Below are 16,266 nucleotides of genomic sequence, written 5' to 3'. Positions count from 1 at the left end.
TTCATGGGTTGAAAAATACATTTTGCTCATGTGTCACTGCAAAAAGCTGTAAAATTAGTCCCTATCTTAAAACCACACTGTTCCCTTGTACTTGCAGCCAACCTGGTTGCTGGTGCACGGAACACGCAGACTCAAATGAGCCCCGATACCCTGAGCACAGTGTTCGGGCCAGTACATTAAGGAAATCTGCATTTGTTAATTATTGAATTGGGTCCTAGAAATTCTGTCATATTCGCACCCCTATGACCCTGTCCCCACCCCCCACCACTTTCAGCAAGCAAGATCCTTTGAATTCTCAATGAGTCAACAGATGCACATGACTCGCCAAACAACCGGAGGTGCATTCTCTCGCAGTGCAAGAAGCAGTGGTGCTCTGTTCGCAGTATTAGTCTGCTACAGTTTAGATTGAGAATTCAATAGTTCTTGCCGATGATTACAGAGGCGGAGCGCAGAAGAGCTCTCCACCCCTCTTCCTGAACAAAATTTCATGTAACTGTGTTCAGAATATCATGTCAAAATGTCAAATTCCTATTTTTGTTGTCCAGTGGCTGAGTTTACAGCTTGATTTTGTCCAATGTGTATGTTTTGATGACCTGTGCGACTTTGATTTGCTGATTTGTTTCCTGTTGCCCACATGTTCCAGCCCACAAGCTCTAGCGTTTTATACCTGTTGGGTTTGGTGTCAGCCAGTAATCCAGTCCAATCAAGCTTTGAGGTCACGGATGTGGTCTCAGCTTCTGAACCCCACTCTTTGTTCTCTGTAGTATCTTTTGTTGGCTGTGCCAGCATTTGTAGTCTGATGTGTGACAAAGGGCACAGAAATTGTCTGTATTTCCCAAGACTGTTTGCTGTTTGAACTACTGAACAGATTATAAGGAGTCATGGACCACCGACGAAAACTATTGGTGAATTGCAAGCAGAGAATGGTCTCATTAAACGTGGTAGAAATTTCATTGGGTAGGTTTGCTTTATTACATTGAACAGCACTTGAGCTGTTGTGGAAACAAAGTCCAGTCAAGGGGAGAGTGACAGAGTGACTGAGCAGACTGTTCTTTCACCTCTGAGACCCCTGCAGTTTGAACCAGCGTGGAACAATGGGATGAGAGTCACCTCCTTTATCAGACCATAGTAATCCCACATAATTGGGCCACCTTAGCCCAGTCTTCCCATTAATTGCAGGAGCACAGTACAAAACTGCCTACAATTTGATACTGACTGTGTTTCTCAAATAGGCTCACAGAGCCAGGTTCTAAGATGTGTGCAATTTAAGATGGGTCTCCAAGTTCTACTGAAATTGGTAGTCTGAGGAATCAATCCCAAGAGCAAGGAAAGCACTTCTATCTAATAAGTAAATTCACAGAAGTAGAAATGACTTGCTTTGTATTTCACACCCATGCAAACTTCTAAAACAAGCTGCTGATTGACTATAGCATAATTTGTGCTTGCAATCTCAATAATAGTTCAATCCTATTGATTGGCTAATGACTTGAGACCAACAAAGCAATTAGCTCAAGTCACCTTTAGGAGTGTGAACCATCTACAGGATGCACTGCAGCAACTCAGCAAGGCTCCTTCAACATCACCTTCCAAACCCGCAACCTCTATCACCTAGAAGGACGAAGGCAGCAGGCGCATGGGAACCCCATCACCTACAAGCTCCTCTCCAAGCCACTCACCATCCTGACTTGGAATCATATCGCCGTTCCTTCACTGTCGCTGGGTCAAAACCCAGGCACTCCCTCCTTAACAGCACTGTGGATGTATCTACACCACACAGACTGCAGCTGTTCCAGAAGGTGGGTCACCACAACCTTCTCAAGAGTAATTAGGAGTGGGCAATTAATGCTGGCCTAGTCAATCATTGCACACTCCTGAAAGACTTAAAAGAAAGGCATAAAATTCATGTTATTAACTGTACCACCATAAATTATTTGTGATGTGAAAAGGGAAACTAAAATGCAACAACAATTGGGTATGGACTCTCACTAAGAGAAATGGTTGAAATAATGAACAAGAGCTAGTTGGAAGCCATTTCACACCCATGCAAACTTCTAAAACAAGCTGCTGATTGACTAGAGTCCATCTTCTACTAGACCAAGGACTTATTTCATCCTCAAATTCATAGAATTATAGAAACTTACAGCACAGAAGATCATTTGGCCATTGTGTCTATTCTGGCTCTTTGAAAGAGCAGTCATTCTTACCCTCACATTTTTGTTCATAACCTTGTAAGTTCCTCATCTTCAACTCCCTTTTAAAATTAACTGGAATCGGCTTCCACCAACCTTTCAGATAGAACTTTACAGATCTTGACAGTTCTCTGACTGAAATAATGTCTCCTCATTTCCCCTCATTCATTGATTATGTTGAATCTGTGACCTCTGTTTATTGACCCACTCACCAGAGGGTATTGCTTATTGCAATCTATCCTGTGAAAACCTCTCAACATTTGCGAAACCTCTATTAGATCACCTCATAACCTTCTCTGTTCCAAGGAGAACAGTCCTAACCTTTCAAACCTCATAACTGAAGACCGTCGTCCCCGGTAATATGATGGGCGGCATAGTGGCACAGTGGTTAGCACTGCTGCCTCACAGCACGAGGGACCCCAGTTCGATTCTGACCTAGGGTGACTGTGTGGAATTTGCACGTTCTCCCTGTGTCTGCAAGGGTTTCCTCCAGCTGCTCCGGTTTCCTCCCACTGTCAAAAGATGTGCAGATTAGGTGGATTGGCCATGATAAATTGCCCCTCGGTATCCAAAAGGTTAGGTGGGGTAGCAGAGGTTGCGGGATGGGGCAGAATAGCATGCCTAGGTTTAGTAAACACTTTCTGAGGGTCGGTGAAGACTCGATGGGCTGAATGGCCTCCTTCTGCTCTGTAGGGATTCTATAAACATCCCAGTAAATCCTTCCTAAAACATTTCCTGAAACTTAATGCCCAGAATTATCCAGAATACTCCATTTGTGGTCTAACCAGCGATTTTTAAATTCTAACTTTGATATTTTTGCTTTTGATTCTCTAAATTGCCCTTAAAAAATGATGTGGATAATGTTTAAAGAGACCATTACACCTCTGAACGCAGAAGTTTGAAGATTACTGGTTTTCTTGTGATTTAGCATACAGGTCAAATTAGTAGACTATATTGGATAATAGTCCATGCCTCCTTATTAAAGGCTGTCCGTGAAGATTTGTCTTCTAATTTACCAACTGCATGAAGATATATTCTGCTGTTAAGGACAAAATGAAAAGTTGCTATTAATGGTATTCAGCTGCATGATCAGCATGTTGGATTTTCAAAACTTCAAATTGGATTGCTTAAGTTTACAAATTATTTCTGGTTAGCCAACCACTTTGTTTGGATTACAAAGAAGAGAATCTAAATCCTGAAAGCACCCATTAGACGTCTGGGTGTGATTGAAGGAACTGCTCAGTCAATCAATGCACATTGTGCAGAAAGGTTTAAAGTGTCGGTAATAAGAAATAATGGGATCATTGGGTATAACTATTATTTGGTGTAAACATTACTGAATTTGTTCCCTTTTGTTTGGACAATTTCCCTCATTTGTTGATATTTTGAACTCCTCAGGACCAATTGTTCTGCTTCAAGTTGAAAGGGGGTGGTAAAAGAGGAATACAAAAAGGTGTGCAATAGCCCAGTGTCTCACAATCTACTTTAAAATGTTGGATTTCTGTTCCCATGGAAACCAAAGGGTAGTAACAAGGTGCCATAATAAAGCATTTGCCATCCCATTGGTGAGCAAAATATACTGTCATTGCTATGCAGTGAATGCCCAACACTAATATATTATTAGTTCTTACTCATATAAGATAGGAAGGGTTAGAAAAGGAAAATATTGCAGATGCTGGAAATCTGGGGAAAAACAATAGAAAATGCTGGAAAATCTCAGCAGTTCTGGCAGCATCCGTGGAGAAAGAAGCAGAGTTAACGTTTCGCATACAATGTGACTGAAGAACTAAATTTCTCCAGTCCAGGCGACATCTTCTTGCATCTCCTAAGTTCTACTTATGTTGATGTCTGGTCCAAATGAAATTTTTTGGCATGGTGTTAAATCTGCAATAACATATTTTAATATAAATTTTCCTCTGGCAATAATTAAATTTTGGCTTAGCTTATTGGACACGCTGGAGACCTCTCACTCTGGCTCTCCTGGGACCTCCATTTGGAAGTATCATAAATATTTTAAGGCCATTGATCAAAATGTATGTTTTTTTTAAGAAATACTTAAGAAATTGCTCATCTTAAGAGATGCTCAAATTTGCAAGTAGTTTAAAATATTTTATGCAGGGCGCGATTCACCCAAAGCATTTCTATGACTGGGTTTGGGCACATTTATTGGGGTGTTTCTCAGTGCCCGCAGTGCCGATAAAGACCCTGCAATCGAATGGCACTTTGCCCTTTTATTGGCCTCGGCGAGGAACGCCCTGTCAAGGCCGTACTTGCCTCACTTACGACTACTCACAGATCGGGGCGGATCTTTCAACACCCTCAACGACCCCACTGCGGCTTCCGGACCACCCCCCCCTAACTTCACCCAACTTCCAGGGTCCTCAAGCTCCCCTCACGCCACCTTTTATGGGCAAGGAACTCCCAGGTCCGACCCTGGCATGGGCAACCTGGCACCCAGGCACCTTGATATTGCCAGCCTGGCAGCAAGCCGGGCATGACTAGGCCATTGAATTGTGCCCACAGCAGCCTTCATGTTGCAAAACATCCCAAAGCACTTCAGAGGAATGTTATCAAGTGAAATTTGATGCTGAGCCACATAAGGAGGTGATATACCAGATGACCAACAGTTTGGTTTCATGGAGTACCGTAAAGGGTCAAAGAGAAAGAGAGAGACAGAGAGATTTATGAGGCCATCTCAAAGTTTAGGAACTAGGCAGCTGAAGACGTGATTAAAATCGTGGATGTGGACAGGGTCAGAGTTGGAGAAACACCAGCGGACAAGAAGACCTGAAGGGCTGGAGAGGTTGAAGAGATCAAGGAAGGAGGCCATGGAGTACTTGAGAACAATGATGAGTATTTTAGCAATTATCGGTCAGTGGACACTGGGTAAGGGTGATCCAGTACTTATTGCTAGTTAGGATAGTAGAGATTTGGAGGAACTCATGTTTATGTAGGATGGAAGATGAGAGCTCAACCAGAAGATCATGAAAATATTCAACAGTTAATAGATTTAACAAAAGCATGAATGGGAGCTTTCAGCAACCGATGAGCTGAGAGAGGGTCTACAGCCGTGTAACGCTACGAAGGTGGCAATAAGAGGTCTTTGCAATGAGGAGGATATGCCGTTGGAAGCTCACCTCTGAGTTAGACATGAGGTTGTGAACAATCTGGTCAAGCCTCATACCGTAACCAGAGTCGATGGCTAGGGAACAGATGTTGAGGACGGGGCGAAAGGCAATGGCTTTGGTCTTGCTAATATTTAGTTAGAGGAAAGTTCTACTCAATCACATCTGGTTGGCAGTGAAGCAGTCTGATAATGTAGACACTGCAGAAGTGTTGAGAGATGTGATGGTGAAGTCGAGCTGCATGGCATCAGACATGTGGAAACTGACATCCAAATGATCCAAAGGACAGCACGTAGATGAGCAATGAGAGAGGCCAAGGACGGATATTTGGGGGACACCTGAGGTAACTGTGCAGGAACTGGAATAGCAATTTTTGTGGTCAGGTTTCCATAGATGGTGTGGTCGATAATGCCAAAGGGTGCAGAAAGGACGAGGAGGGATAGTTTGCTCTAGTCATAGGCACATATTGATAAGGACTGTTTCAATACCATGGCAGGGTTGGAAATCTGACTGGAGAAATTCAAGCAATGGAGTTGCGAGGAAGATGGCTAAGGGAGGACACAACAAGTTAAAGTACTCTGAAGAGGAAAGAAAGGTTGGATGTGGGGCAGTAGTTTGCGTGTTTTATTTTAGGAGAGTGGGTGGAACCCAAAGAGAGAAAGTCATTAATTATCCAAGCTGACATGGGACCACGGAGGAAAGCTGTGTGGTTGGCAGTGGGAAGAGGATTGATGGAGCAGGATTCAGGCATCATTGACAAGCCCAGCACAGAGAGGGAAAATGGGAAAGAACCTAGAGAAAGTTGCGAGTTCAATGCTAAACCAGGTGATTTTATCAGTGAGCTAAGGGAAGGAACGGAGGAATAGAGGGATCCGAACAAAACAAAGAAATCTATGAGCTCCTTGCTCTTGTTGTTGGAGGTGGGAAGAGGGGTTTAACGAAGATGGTATGTGGCGCAGAAGAGAAACCGAGGGTTATCTTTACAATTTAGGATGAGCCTGGAATTTTGGAGCTATTTTAGCAGAGGAGAGTGGGACCCAATAATGCTTTATCTGGTCCAGCCAGATCTGGCAGTGAATGGCTAAACTACTTGTTCACCATACACTGTGAAATCTCCTTCTCTTGGACATGAAGAGAGCAGAGATGAAGGCCACACCTGGAGAATGCACAGGGTGAGAAAGAATAATAGTTTACATGGGGGTGAGGGAAACAAAGACAAAGGGGAAGATGTGATTTTCCAGTTTGATTGCTGCAGAACTAGTGAGGTACAAAAGTAGAAAATGCAAGAAATCCACAGTAAACCAGACAGCATCTGAAGAAAAGGAGAGGTTTTGGTGGCACTTTGTGCCACTAACCTTCACCAGAATGATAGTGCACATCCAAAACACCATCCCTGTCTCATCCCTCTACAGCTCGGTTGCCCTCTCAGCATTTTCAGGTTTCAATCCGGAGTTCCAACATTTGCATTTCTGCCTTTTTTATTTTATCCGACTGTAGATTTTCAGAATGTTCCTTGAGAAACCCAAGACTGAGAGGAGCGAACCTTCAAGGCAGTTGGAAATTTAAAAAAACTGGGAGAGATGTAAATCAGGCTGCCGACCCATGAACACCATTGGCCAAAAGCAAATTCTACTGTTGAGTGTGGAGGACAGAAATGTCCCACTGGAACACCACGGCGCTCTTCTGAAATGAGCATTAATGGAAGGGAATACCAGCCACTGTCTTGGCCTATGCCATCCAAATTGAAAAGTTTGAAACTCTTACTGATTGCAAATGAGGAACAAGGGCTGGAATTCTCTGGCTGTTGGGATTCTGATTTCCCGCTGGCAGCGCACCCCCGCCCCTGGGTTTCCCAGAGGTGTGGGGCGGCTTCAATGGGAAAATCCATTGACAAGCGGTGAGAAGAGAGAATCCTTCCGCCAGCGACTGGCACGCCGTTGACAATCACGCGGCTGGAGAATCCATCAGCCATGATTGAATGGCGGAGTGGACTCGATGGGCCGAATGGCCTTACTTCCACTCCTATGTCTTATGGTCTAATCCCACCCTATATGTCAAGATCTTTTAATCGTTAACTCTGAAAACAATTCACAAACAAAACTATTTTGTGAATACACAGCATAATACCAGAGAAGAAGCCTGCCAATTTCAATCAATTGAATTTGAATCAGACAGAATCTAAAATGGAAGGGGCATCTTTTCTGTCAGCTTACTGCCCAGGCAGTGACAGTGAATATTAGTGCCGGAATCTATTGTAGGTTGATTTGGTTCCCTTCACTACTTTGGAGTTTCACAGTATTTATGTCTCTTTTCTGAAGATGTTTAAGTTAATATATTGTAGCTCAATCATTTCTCAAATTTCATAGCTGTGGCACCACTGATGGGAGGTACCCATTGCCAACAGCCACTGACATGATACTTGTGATAATTCAGTCCTTACAATATTAAATCGGCAGCCTCTCAATGAGCAGATTTAGGATTGAACCTCATTTTCAGTTATTATTATCAGTTGAGTACGAGGCACTCTGTTTTTTTTCCCCCAGTCTCCACCAGAGTAATTTGGCGAGAAAGAGGATGCTTTGACCCAGTGATTGTTCGGAATTTGGGGAAGGAGAATCTTCCAGTGCTGACGGTTCCAGTGGTGGGTTACCTATGGAGCAATATTAATGATACTGAGGGATGTCAGGTTGTGACCTCCCGCTCTGCTGACTGAGAAAGATGTTAGGAACGTAGGAAATGGATTAGGCCGTTATGCTTGTTCCATCACTCATTCCATCATGACTGATCTGTATGTCAAATCTATCTATTGTAGAGGGGCATCTCTAAAATTGGAAAGGAAGATAATGGGAGGTTGATTTAAACAATTAGTGTTTGTGGTTAAAAAAAAAAAGAAACAACAGAACAATAGATAGTATGGCAAAACATGATTCTAACTTCAGAAGGATATTTGGTAACAATCCATCTTTTTAAGTTACTCTTTCTGCACATATTTGCGCGTGATTGTATTGAGCAGTCCCTTTTAAGACACAGCTAACTGAATTACAGTGCTGCTGCTAATGTGTTGAAAGCTTCACAAAGCAACAGGCTGTATGTAGTCAAGTCTCTTTGGAGACGATTATGCCTGCACATCATTCATGATTATCACTTCAGGCATTCAGTGTCAAAAGAACTGCCCTGTCAACATTACTGAATGTGGGACTTGCAAGAATTTTGCAGAAGAGCATTTTTTAAAATATTGAGATAAATAGTATGCTCAAATAGATGAAAACTGCCATTGATATGTGCCTTGTGCTCTGTATCAGTGAGGAAAAGGTTTTATTTCCACCAAACGCATCATGAAAGCAAGGTGCCCAATTGAAAATAAAAAATTTTAGGCCCACTAATTTCAAGCCTCACATATTTTTGTCCTGTTTTAAGCTTTGTCAATTACACTACAATCTGTGACAACATCATTTTTTGATCATTGTGATTAAAAGAAGATGCACAGAATCCTCAAGTGACATGACTTTTGACAGTCAGAGTTCAAAGTCCTTAATCTCAACCAACCAAGTCCGAGCAAACTTTATATTTGCCTTGTGACTTCAAGTTATGGCTCATGGGGGGGCTGGCACCTTTTCGAGTTATCAGCCCCTTAAGATATTGGATCGCCCACTGATCGCCCATTCATTTTTTCCAATTAAGGGGCAATTTAGCGTGGCCAATCCACCTACCTTGCACATCTTTGGGTTGTGGGTGTTAAACCTATGCAAACACAGGGAGAATGTGCAAACTCCACACGGACAGTGACCCAGAGCCGGGATCGAACCTGGGACCTCGGCGCCGTGAGACTGCAGTGCTACCACTGCGCCACCGTGCTGCCCTTGATTCTAAGTTTTTGACTAGAGGCCACATTCAGGGCATTTTTGTGTCACCAAATAATGGTCACGAACGCCATGGGGCTAATCATCGCCGAGCTCAAGTCCCCACTGATCACTTACAGATTTTAATGGATCCCTGTGAGGCCAAATTGATGTGTTTCGCAGATCTGAACTACTAGAGGTGGGTGGCCTTTTGTTTTCTGTAGGCTGCTTTTGACACTGAATAAGTACTGGAGTTATTCTGCTGGAAATTTGCTCAATTGTGCATGGCAACAATAACAGCTAGAAGAAAATGTCATTGTTTTGAAATCTAAATCATTTTTGTTTGATGTCTTGCCTCCGTTTAGAAGCACAGTGTAAACCTTATTACTCTGACTATTCGCCTGCTCGGCTTTTCATCCACAAAATGTGCACGAGTCATTACTTGGATTTGTTCATCACTGTAGTGATTGGGCTGAATGTAATCACCATGGCAATGGAACATTATCAGCAGCCAAAGGTAAGGATGGTTATTTTCTAATCAAACTAGAAACAGGAAAATGGCATTGGTCACAGTACTGAAGCTGACTGCCTCCAGTTTCCTAATGCAAACTGCATTTGAGTAGGTAAGAATTGGCATGCGATATGACTCAGAGCCAACAAATTGCAACTCAAGCTCGGTACTGAAGGGTGTGAAAAGTCTTCATGGTGTTGTTGCTTGCTTGATGTAATCGAGGGATCGTTTAACAACGCCAACTCCCCACCATTCAAATTCCTGTATCAAAAGTTTCATAATCCCCTCCGTGTCCCAGCTGCTCCTCCATTTCTCTACCTTAAAAACAATCAGGAGAAGCCATGATTTCTGTGAATAAACGTTTAAATGCCCAAACCTCAGCTCATATTAAAAAAACGTTTGCCCCGATTTTGCGCCCATATTTGCTGCGAGCACAAACGGCCACGTGGGCGCAAAATATCACGAGGCTCAGAAAAACAAGAATTTCACATGCGAGATCTTATTTTCCTCTTTGCTGGTGACGCAACAAAAGAACCGTGTTTCACTACGTTTAAATATAACCGGCGGTCTTCCTCGCCATATCATTTCCACCCCGCACAGGAATTCCTCCTTTCTAACTTGGAGGCAAGGGTGCTGTCAGTACTGACACCTAGGGGTGTGAGGCTAATGGCTATCAATATATCTTGGTCAATAACATAATATATTGTTTAATTATTGTGAATACTGCAAGGGAACAAGAACAGTGAATGGTTAAAAAGTAATGGAGCTTTGAAACAAAATAAATCAATATGTCACAGTAATAAGCAGATTCAATATTAACTTTCCAAAGAGAAATCTGAGGGGAAATATTAAAAAGCTACAGGGAAGAAGTAGGAGATTGGGATTCGTTGGATAACTCTGCCAAAGAACAAGCAACCAAACGGACCCCCCCCCCCCCCCCAAGTGCTGTATCATTCTATGTCAAATAGAAACTGGTATCCTCAAAAGGACAAAAATTGTTCTCATTTAACATTTTACCTTTAATCTTAATCTCTAATGTTCTCAGGTTCTTGACGAGGCCCTAAAGATCTGTAATTACATCTTCACGATTATCTTTGTCCTGGAGTCTGTATTCAAACTACTTGCCTTTGGTTTTCGCCGATTCTTCAAGGATAGGTAAAATACCAGAGCAATACCGGAGTTATGGAGGGGGAGGGGGGGGGGGGGGGGTGGTTTGCGGGATCAAAGCTTGTTTCATTGTGTGACAGTTTGTTTTTGTCGGTACAGAGGAGAGACGATTAGATTGTCCCTCGTTATTTTTTGCACCTTGTTTAATTGGAGCAGCAATCGCAAAAATACTTTTTCATGTCCAGCGGTACTATAACCTCACAGTCAGCATGTTGTGTGGCGTAACATTGTACTGTTGCTCCAATAATTGCCCCAACTATTCTCAGGCTATAGAGTGCAAGCGGTGCAGACGTATGCCTTGCAACAGATACTCAATCTATCGATTTACAAAAACATTAAAAGGGAGCTTAGCTATTGCATGAAATAATGATGAATTGCACCTATTTTGTCATTTAGCATTCAGGTTTCACACCATCATGGGGTCAAATAAGGAGCAGTTTAACTTCCCAAAATCAGAAATATTAATGGCGGTGAGACAGTGGCCTTGAAATGTGGCTGGTAGACTGAACAGCAATGCTCTGCTCTCTGCTGCTTTTACAAAGGCTGACCGCTGGCCAAAACCACCTATCTGTTTCAGGCAGTGGGTCACCTTTTAATCAGCCTATGACCCAGATTGCAATTTAAGGGCAGAACTGGCATAGTAAAAGAACCAAAAAGGTGCTAAAAGGTGTCTTCTCAATTATTTGTCAGGGTCCAAAGGAAGACAAGTGCCCCACCAGCACGCCAAACGCAGACAGATTGGTTTCCATGACCATGACCCCAGCCCTTATCCATTCCTGGACTTAACCTTGTTAGCAGCCGAGGCCACATGATATTTACACATGATATTTACTCCCTGCCTGAACCCAGAGAACTGCTTTAGAGGGCCAGAAGGTTCGCCAGCTCCACTTAACTGAGACTTAATTTAGAATTTAGAACAGTACAGCACAGAACAGGCCCTTCAGCCCTCGATGTTGTGCCAAGCAATGATCACCCTACTCAAACTCACGTATCTACCCTATACCCGTAACCCAACAACTCCCCCTTAACCTTACTTTTTAGGACACTACGGGCAATTTAGCATGGCCAATCCACCTAACACCGCACATCTTTGGACTGTGGGAGGAAACCGGAGCACCCGGAGGAAACCCACGCACACACGGGGAGGACGTGCAGACTCCGCACAGACAGTGACCCAGCCGGGAACCGAACCTGGGACCCTGGAGCTGTGAAGCATTGATGCTAACCACTATGCTACCATGCTGCCCTATTGGACCTCAGAATGTCTCCGGCCCCTTTCCGGCAGAAACGAGTGGTTCTGCTAGTATACGACACTGGTCCAAAAGTTAAGATCAACCTACCATAAGCCTGACTGCCAATTGCAAAGCTCCATTTACAGGTTTGTAGCGTCTGCAGTCACAATACGATATTGGTGTTGCAGTTGTTACAACTTAACTCTGATGTAATTCTGCCAGTATCAAAAGGCACATTATACCAAAAAAAGTCAATAAAAACTAATATTCAACTAGTGCCAGCTTGTTGGCTGGGATCAGTGTGTGTGGGGATTGTAGTGTGTATATGCGGCTGCAACTTGTCAGCCTCCTGAGTATCAATCACGGGCCCAGCGAATCTGGCACCGTTTCTCATTGGAATCGATTGTATTCCACGTGGTGTCGGTGCTAGCCCCTTAACAGTCACTGAATCAATCCAGATGCGGCACCAGTTTTGCTGTCGTGAAACTCCATGATTCCTGCCCCGGAGTCAACACTTAGTCTCAGGAACCTCTCAATATCACTTTTTTTCAAATCCCCAGTGTTATAGACAGTGATCAATTTAATATTGCAGATAGAAATCAGATAGTATTTGAAATTACTATAGATGAAATAAAATCCTGGAGGTTCTCAATGCAACGTTGTTAAGGTTAAAAAATACTCCCCTCAGTTATCTAGGAGACTTGCAACGCACAACAACTAAGGATATTTGAATTTGCTTTAATAATTTGCTGATTACTGATTGCATTAACCAAGGACATCAAACCTCTAGGTGCTCGGTACCGTAATGCACTCTCACCATCAGAAATAGAAACAGAAGGCTTTAATCTAATTTACATTAGCAAATTAAATGTTAAAATAAAAACAGAACTTCAGCACGCCCTCGTGTTTACCTGCAGCTCTCTGGGTTTCAGACCCACGCTAAGTTTTGACCCAGTTACTAAGTTGTGAAAGTTGCTTTGTGGTTTAACTTCAGATGGAACCAGTTGGATCTAGCTATTGTACTGCTGTCCATTATGGGGATCACACTTGAGGAGATTGAGGTGAATGCCTCCTTGCCAATCAACCCCACAATCATTCGAATCATGAGAGTTCTCCGGATTGCTCGAGGTCAGTAAAACTGGAACTTATTATTCACTGCAGTTTATGTAAAATTCCTCTCAGATATAAAAATTCACTTCCTTTTATAGATTTTCTCCTAGCTCATAGTTTGTGCGTGGGTTTTATTGATGTTGGGTGAGTTGAAAACCAATAGGGAGGAGTGGAACTTATTTTTACATATTGTGCTGTTGGAATCTGGAAAGGGGTGCCTGAAATGATGATAGAGGGAGATTCAGTAGTAACTTTCAAAAAGGAATTTGGAAAATCTTTGAAGGAACACAAATTGCTGGACTTCAAGGAAAGAGGTGAGAGGTGTGGAACTAATTGGATGGCTTTTTCAAAGAACCAGCCCAAATTATCTCTTTCTGTGCTGTATGATCTGAGGTAAGGGTCAGACATTACAATGATGCCCCACCTTGGTCTAATAGTCCAGTGGCACTGACAGCCAGTGTTGGTCACTTCATCAAGGTACCAGAGCCTGAATTATTCTCTTGGAACTATGTCACAAAACAAATAATCACAACACATATTAATGCTGCAAATTAAGGCCCGCCTATTCTGCACTATCCACCAGGAGCTGTATGGCAGAATGGGACCTCCTTCTACTCCATTGCTGCCAGCCTTACTCTTCCAAAGCTCAGGGCTAGGACCCCTTACCTATTTGAGATGGCAGCCTGCAGCAGAGTTGGCACTGTTGAGAATCCCTCCTCCAGATCCAGCAGCATTTTGAAGCCCATGTAGCCTAAGAGTTGCTGGGCAAAAATATGGATCAATTATTGATCACAGGCTGATTACCCATTCTCCAAATGGAAATCATCCCTCTCTTTCAATCCAAGGCCATTTGTATTTGTTGTCCTGAGGCACACCATTGATGTATGATAGGTCGAGCCAATGGTGATACCAGCGATCCCATCTCCAATACTGGTATCTGTTGTGTTGAAATGAAATGAAATGAAATGAAAATCGCTTATTGTCACAAGTAGGCTTCAAATGAAATTACTGTGAAAAGCCACTAGTCGCCACATCCCGGCGCCTGTTCGGGGAGGCTGATATGGGAATTGAACTGTGCTGCTGGCCTGCCTTGGTCTGCTTTAAAAGCCAGCTCTTTAGCCCTGTGCTAAACCCACCCCTAACCATTGTTATGCTTCTTCATGTAGCATCAGCTACTTCCTTGATGTATACCCTGACAAAGGAAGGTTCAGACTTGGAGATAGGTTTAACATATTTATTGAACAGTTAACAATTCTCCTACTTGAGTTTGACTCGCCTGCTGATCTTATCTCAATCTAACTAACCAGTCTGCTCCAATCCATGCGGTGGGTGTGATGCTTCCCTGATCTGCCCCTGTGTCTCTGAGTGTCGCCTATGGAAAGAGAAAGAGCATGTGTGCCCTGTCCTTTTATAGGGGTAGCCCCTTATTGTAATGTCACCTCTGGGTGTCTTAACTGCCCATTGGTCGTGTCCTATCTTACTGACCTATTGGTTGAATGTCTGTGTGTCATGATGTCGCTGGTGCTCCCTCTAGTGTTTATTTAGTCCTCGTGTATCTACATTAACCCCTTGTGTATTTACAGTGATGCATATCACCACATCCCCCCTTTTTTCGCGTTACATATTTTCTGTACAGTGTTCAAGAAAATTGAACAAAATAGGTAGATAAGTGATGACATGTACAAATCATGATGACAGTGATAATTACACAATACAAATAATATGTATGAGTCCAAAGTTTATGAATCAATATGGTCGAGTGGCTTTCTTGTTTTGTTATTGAAGTGTCGACGTTGATGTCATTTCCTTGTGAACGCCGGCAGTGTCTCTGTGCTTAAGGAACCAAGAAGTGATCAAATCACTTTCTTGTCTGATTTGGACCCTTTTTTTCCTATGCTTGTGGTAGCGATGCAGTATGTAACCTGAGTCATCCGGCCTGGATTGTTTCTTGTGATTGCGATATTGATGCAGCATGTCATCTGCCTTGAAAGCTTGCTTGTTTGTTCGTAGTGGAGCAAACCTATCTGCCTTGAAAGCTGGTTCACTGGTTTGCAGTGAAGCAAACTTGGATTGGTGAGATTTGCTGTCATGCCTGGTATGGCTGTACACTTGCCATTGTCCTGAGCTGTACTGTCACAGTGTCCTGCAGTTCGGAGTTGTACCATGTCATACCAGTCGTTGTTCCAGTGTGGTTGATTTTGTCGTGCTTGTTGTTGACGTTGGTGCCTTTGGTACGCTTCTTGTTGTTGTCTTTGTTGTTGTTTTCGTAGGTTTCATTGTTGTGTTTGTTGCGCTCAATGACCACACAGAGTTGAGAATTCGAGTCCTTCACAAAGTTACTTGTGTCATTGTCCTTTGTGGCATCTGCTGTTTCATTGAGCGTGCCATCTCTGATTCCTCGGCGCTCCCCGTCTGGAGTCATGTCCGGTTCACTAGAATCATCTTTGGCTTGTCGACTTCCCATCTGGAGTCCTTTCTGGTTCACCTGAATCAGCTTTGGTTTCTTGACACTCCCCGTCCGGGGTCATTTCAGGTTCACTTGAATCATCTAAGGTGTCACTTGAATCATCTGAAGTGTCTTGATGCTCCTCATCCAGAGTCAAAACATTCAGGAATGCATTTTCTATCGGAGAGGCTCAAGTGGATGAGGTTTGAATTAGCGTGGTGTCACTGGAGTCACTACTAACCTCACTTTGATTGTCGAGTGCCTCTGTACATGCTGGCTGAGAACAGTCAGTCTCGTTGTCATGTTGCACATCTTGTATGGGAATTGTGAAGCCATTGTCACTTGTCGTACATACCGTGGGTAGACCTTCAGTGTCTTCTTGTTGGTTAGATGAGCTGGGTAGACTGTCAAAGTCTTCTTCTGGTGGCTCAAATAATCTGGGTAGACTGTCATAGTCTTTTTGTTGTGCACGTGAGTGTGGTAGAGTCTCATGGTCGTATTGCTGTGCACTTCAGCGTGTCAGACTTGCATCGTCTGCTGCTGGTTGCTCAGATAAGGTTGCTAGACCTTCATGGTCTTGTTCATGCAAGGACTGCGCTCTGGAGTTTTGCGCTGCTTCCATCATGGAGTCTATCAACAAGCTCGCT

The 16,266-nt window shown here is 43.3% G+C and overlaps 1 protein-coding gene across 4 annotated transcripts in view; it reads left to right on the top strand.

Annotated features, from left to right (window-relative positions):
- The window catches only part of cacna1g (calcium channel, voltage-dependent, T type, alpha 1G subunit), an 827,599-nt gene that overhangs the window by 738,129 nt on the left and 73,204 nt on the right, over positions 1-16,266 (top strand). For all 4 annotated transcript variants that reach the window (XM_038776398.1, XM_038776397.1, XM_038776396.1 and 1 more), the window contains 3 exons: positions 9,519-9,670; positions 10,710-10,819; positions 13,058-13,191. In XM_038776398.1, the coding sequence (XP_038632326.1) occupies positions 9,519-9,670; positions 10,710-10,819; positions 13,058-13,191 (396 nt within the window). The remainder of the gene's footprint in view (positions 1-9,518; positions 9,671-10,709; positions 10,820-13,057; positions 13,192-16,266) is intronic.

Source organism: Scyliorhinus canicula, chromosome 18, assembly GCF_902713615.1.
Source record: "Scyliorhinus canicula chromosome 18, sScyCan1.1, whole genome shotgun sequence".
NCBI lineage: Eukaryota > Metazoa > Chordata > Chondrichthyes > Carcharhiniformes > Scyliorhinidae > Scyliorhinus > Scyliorhinus canicula.
Note: the sequence above shows the minus strand (reverse complement) of the source record. Positions and strands in the feature narration are given on the sequence as shown.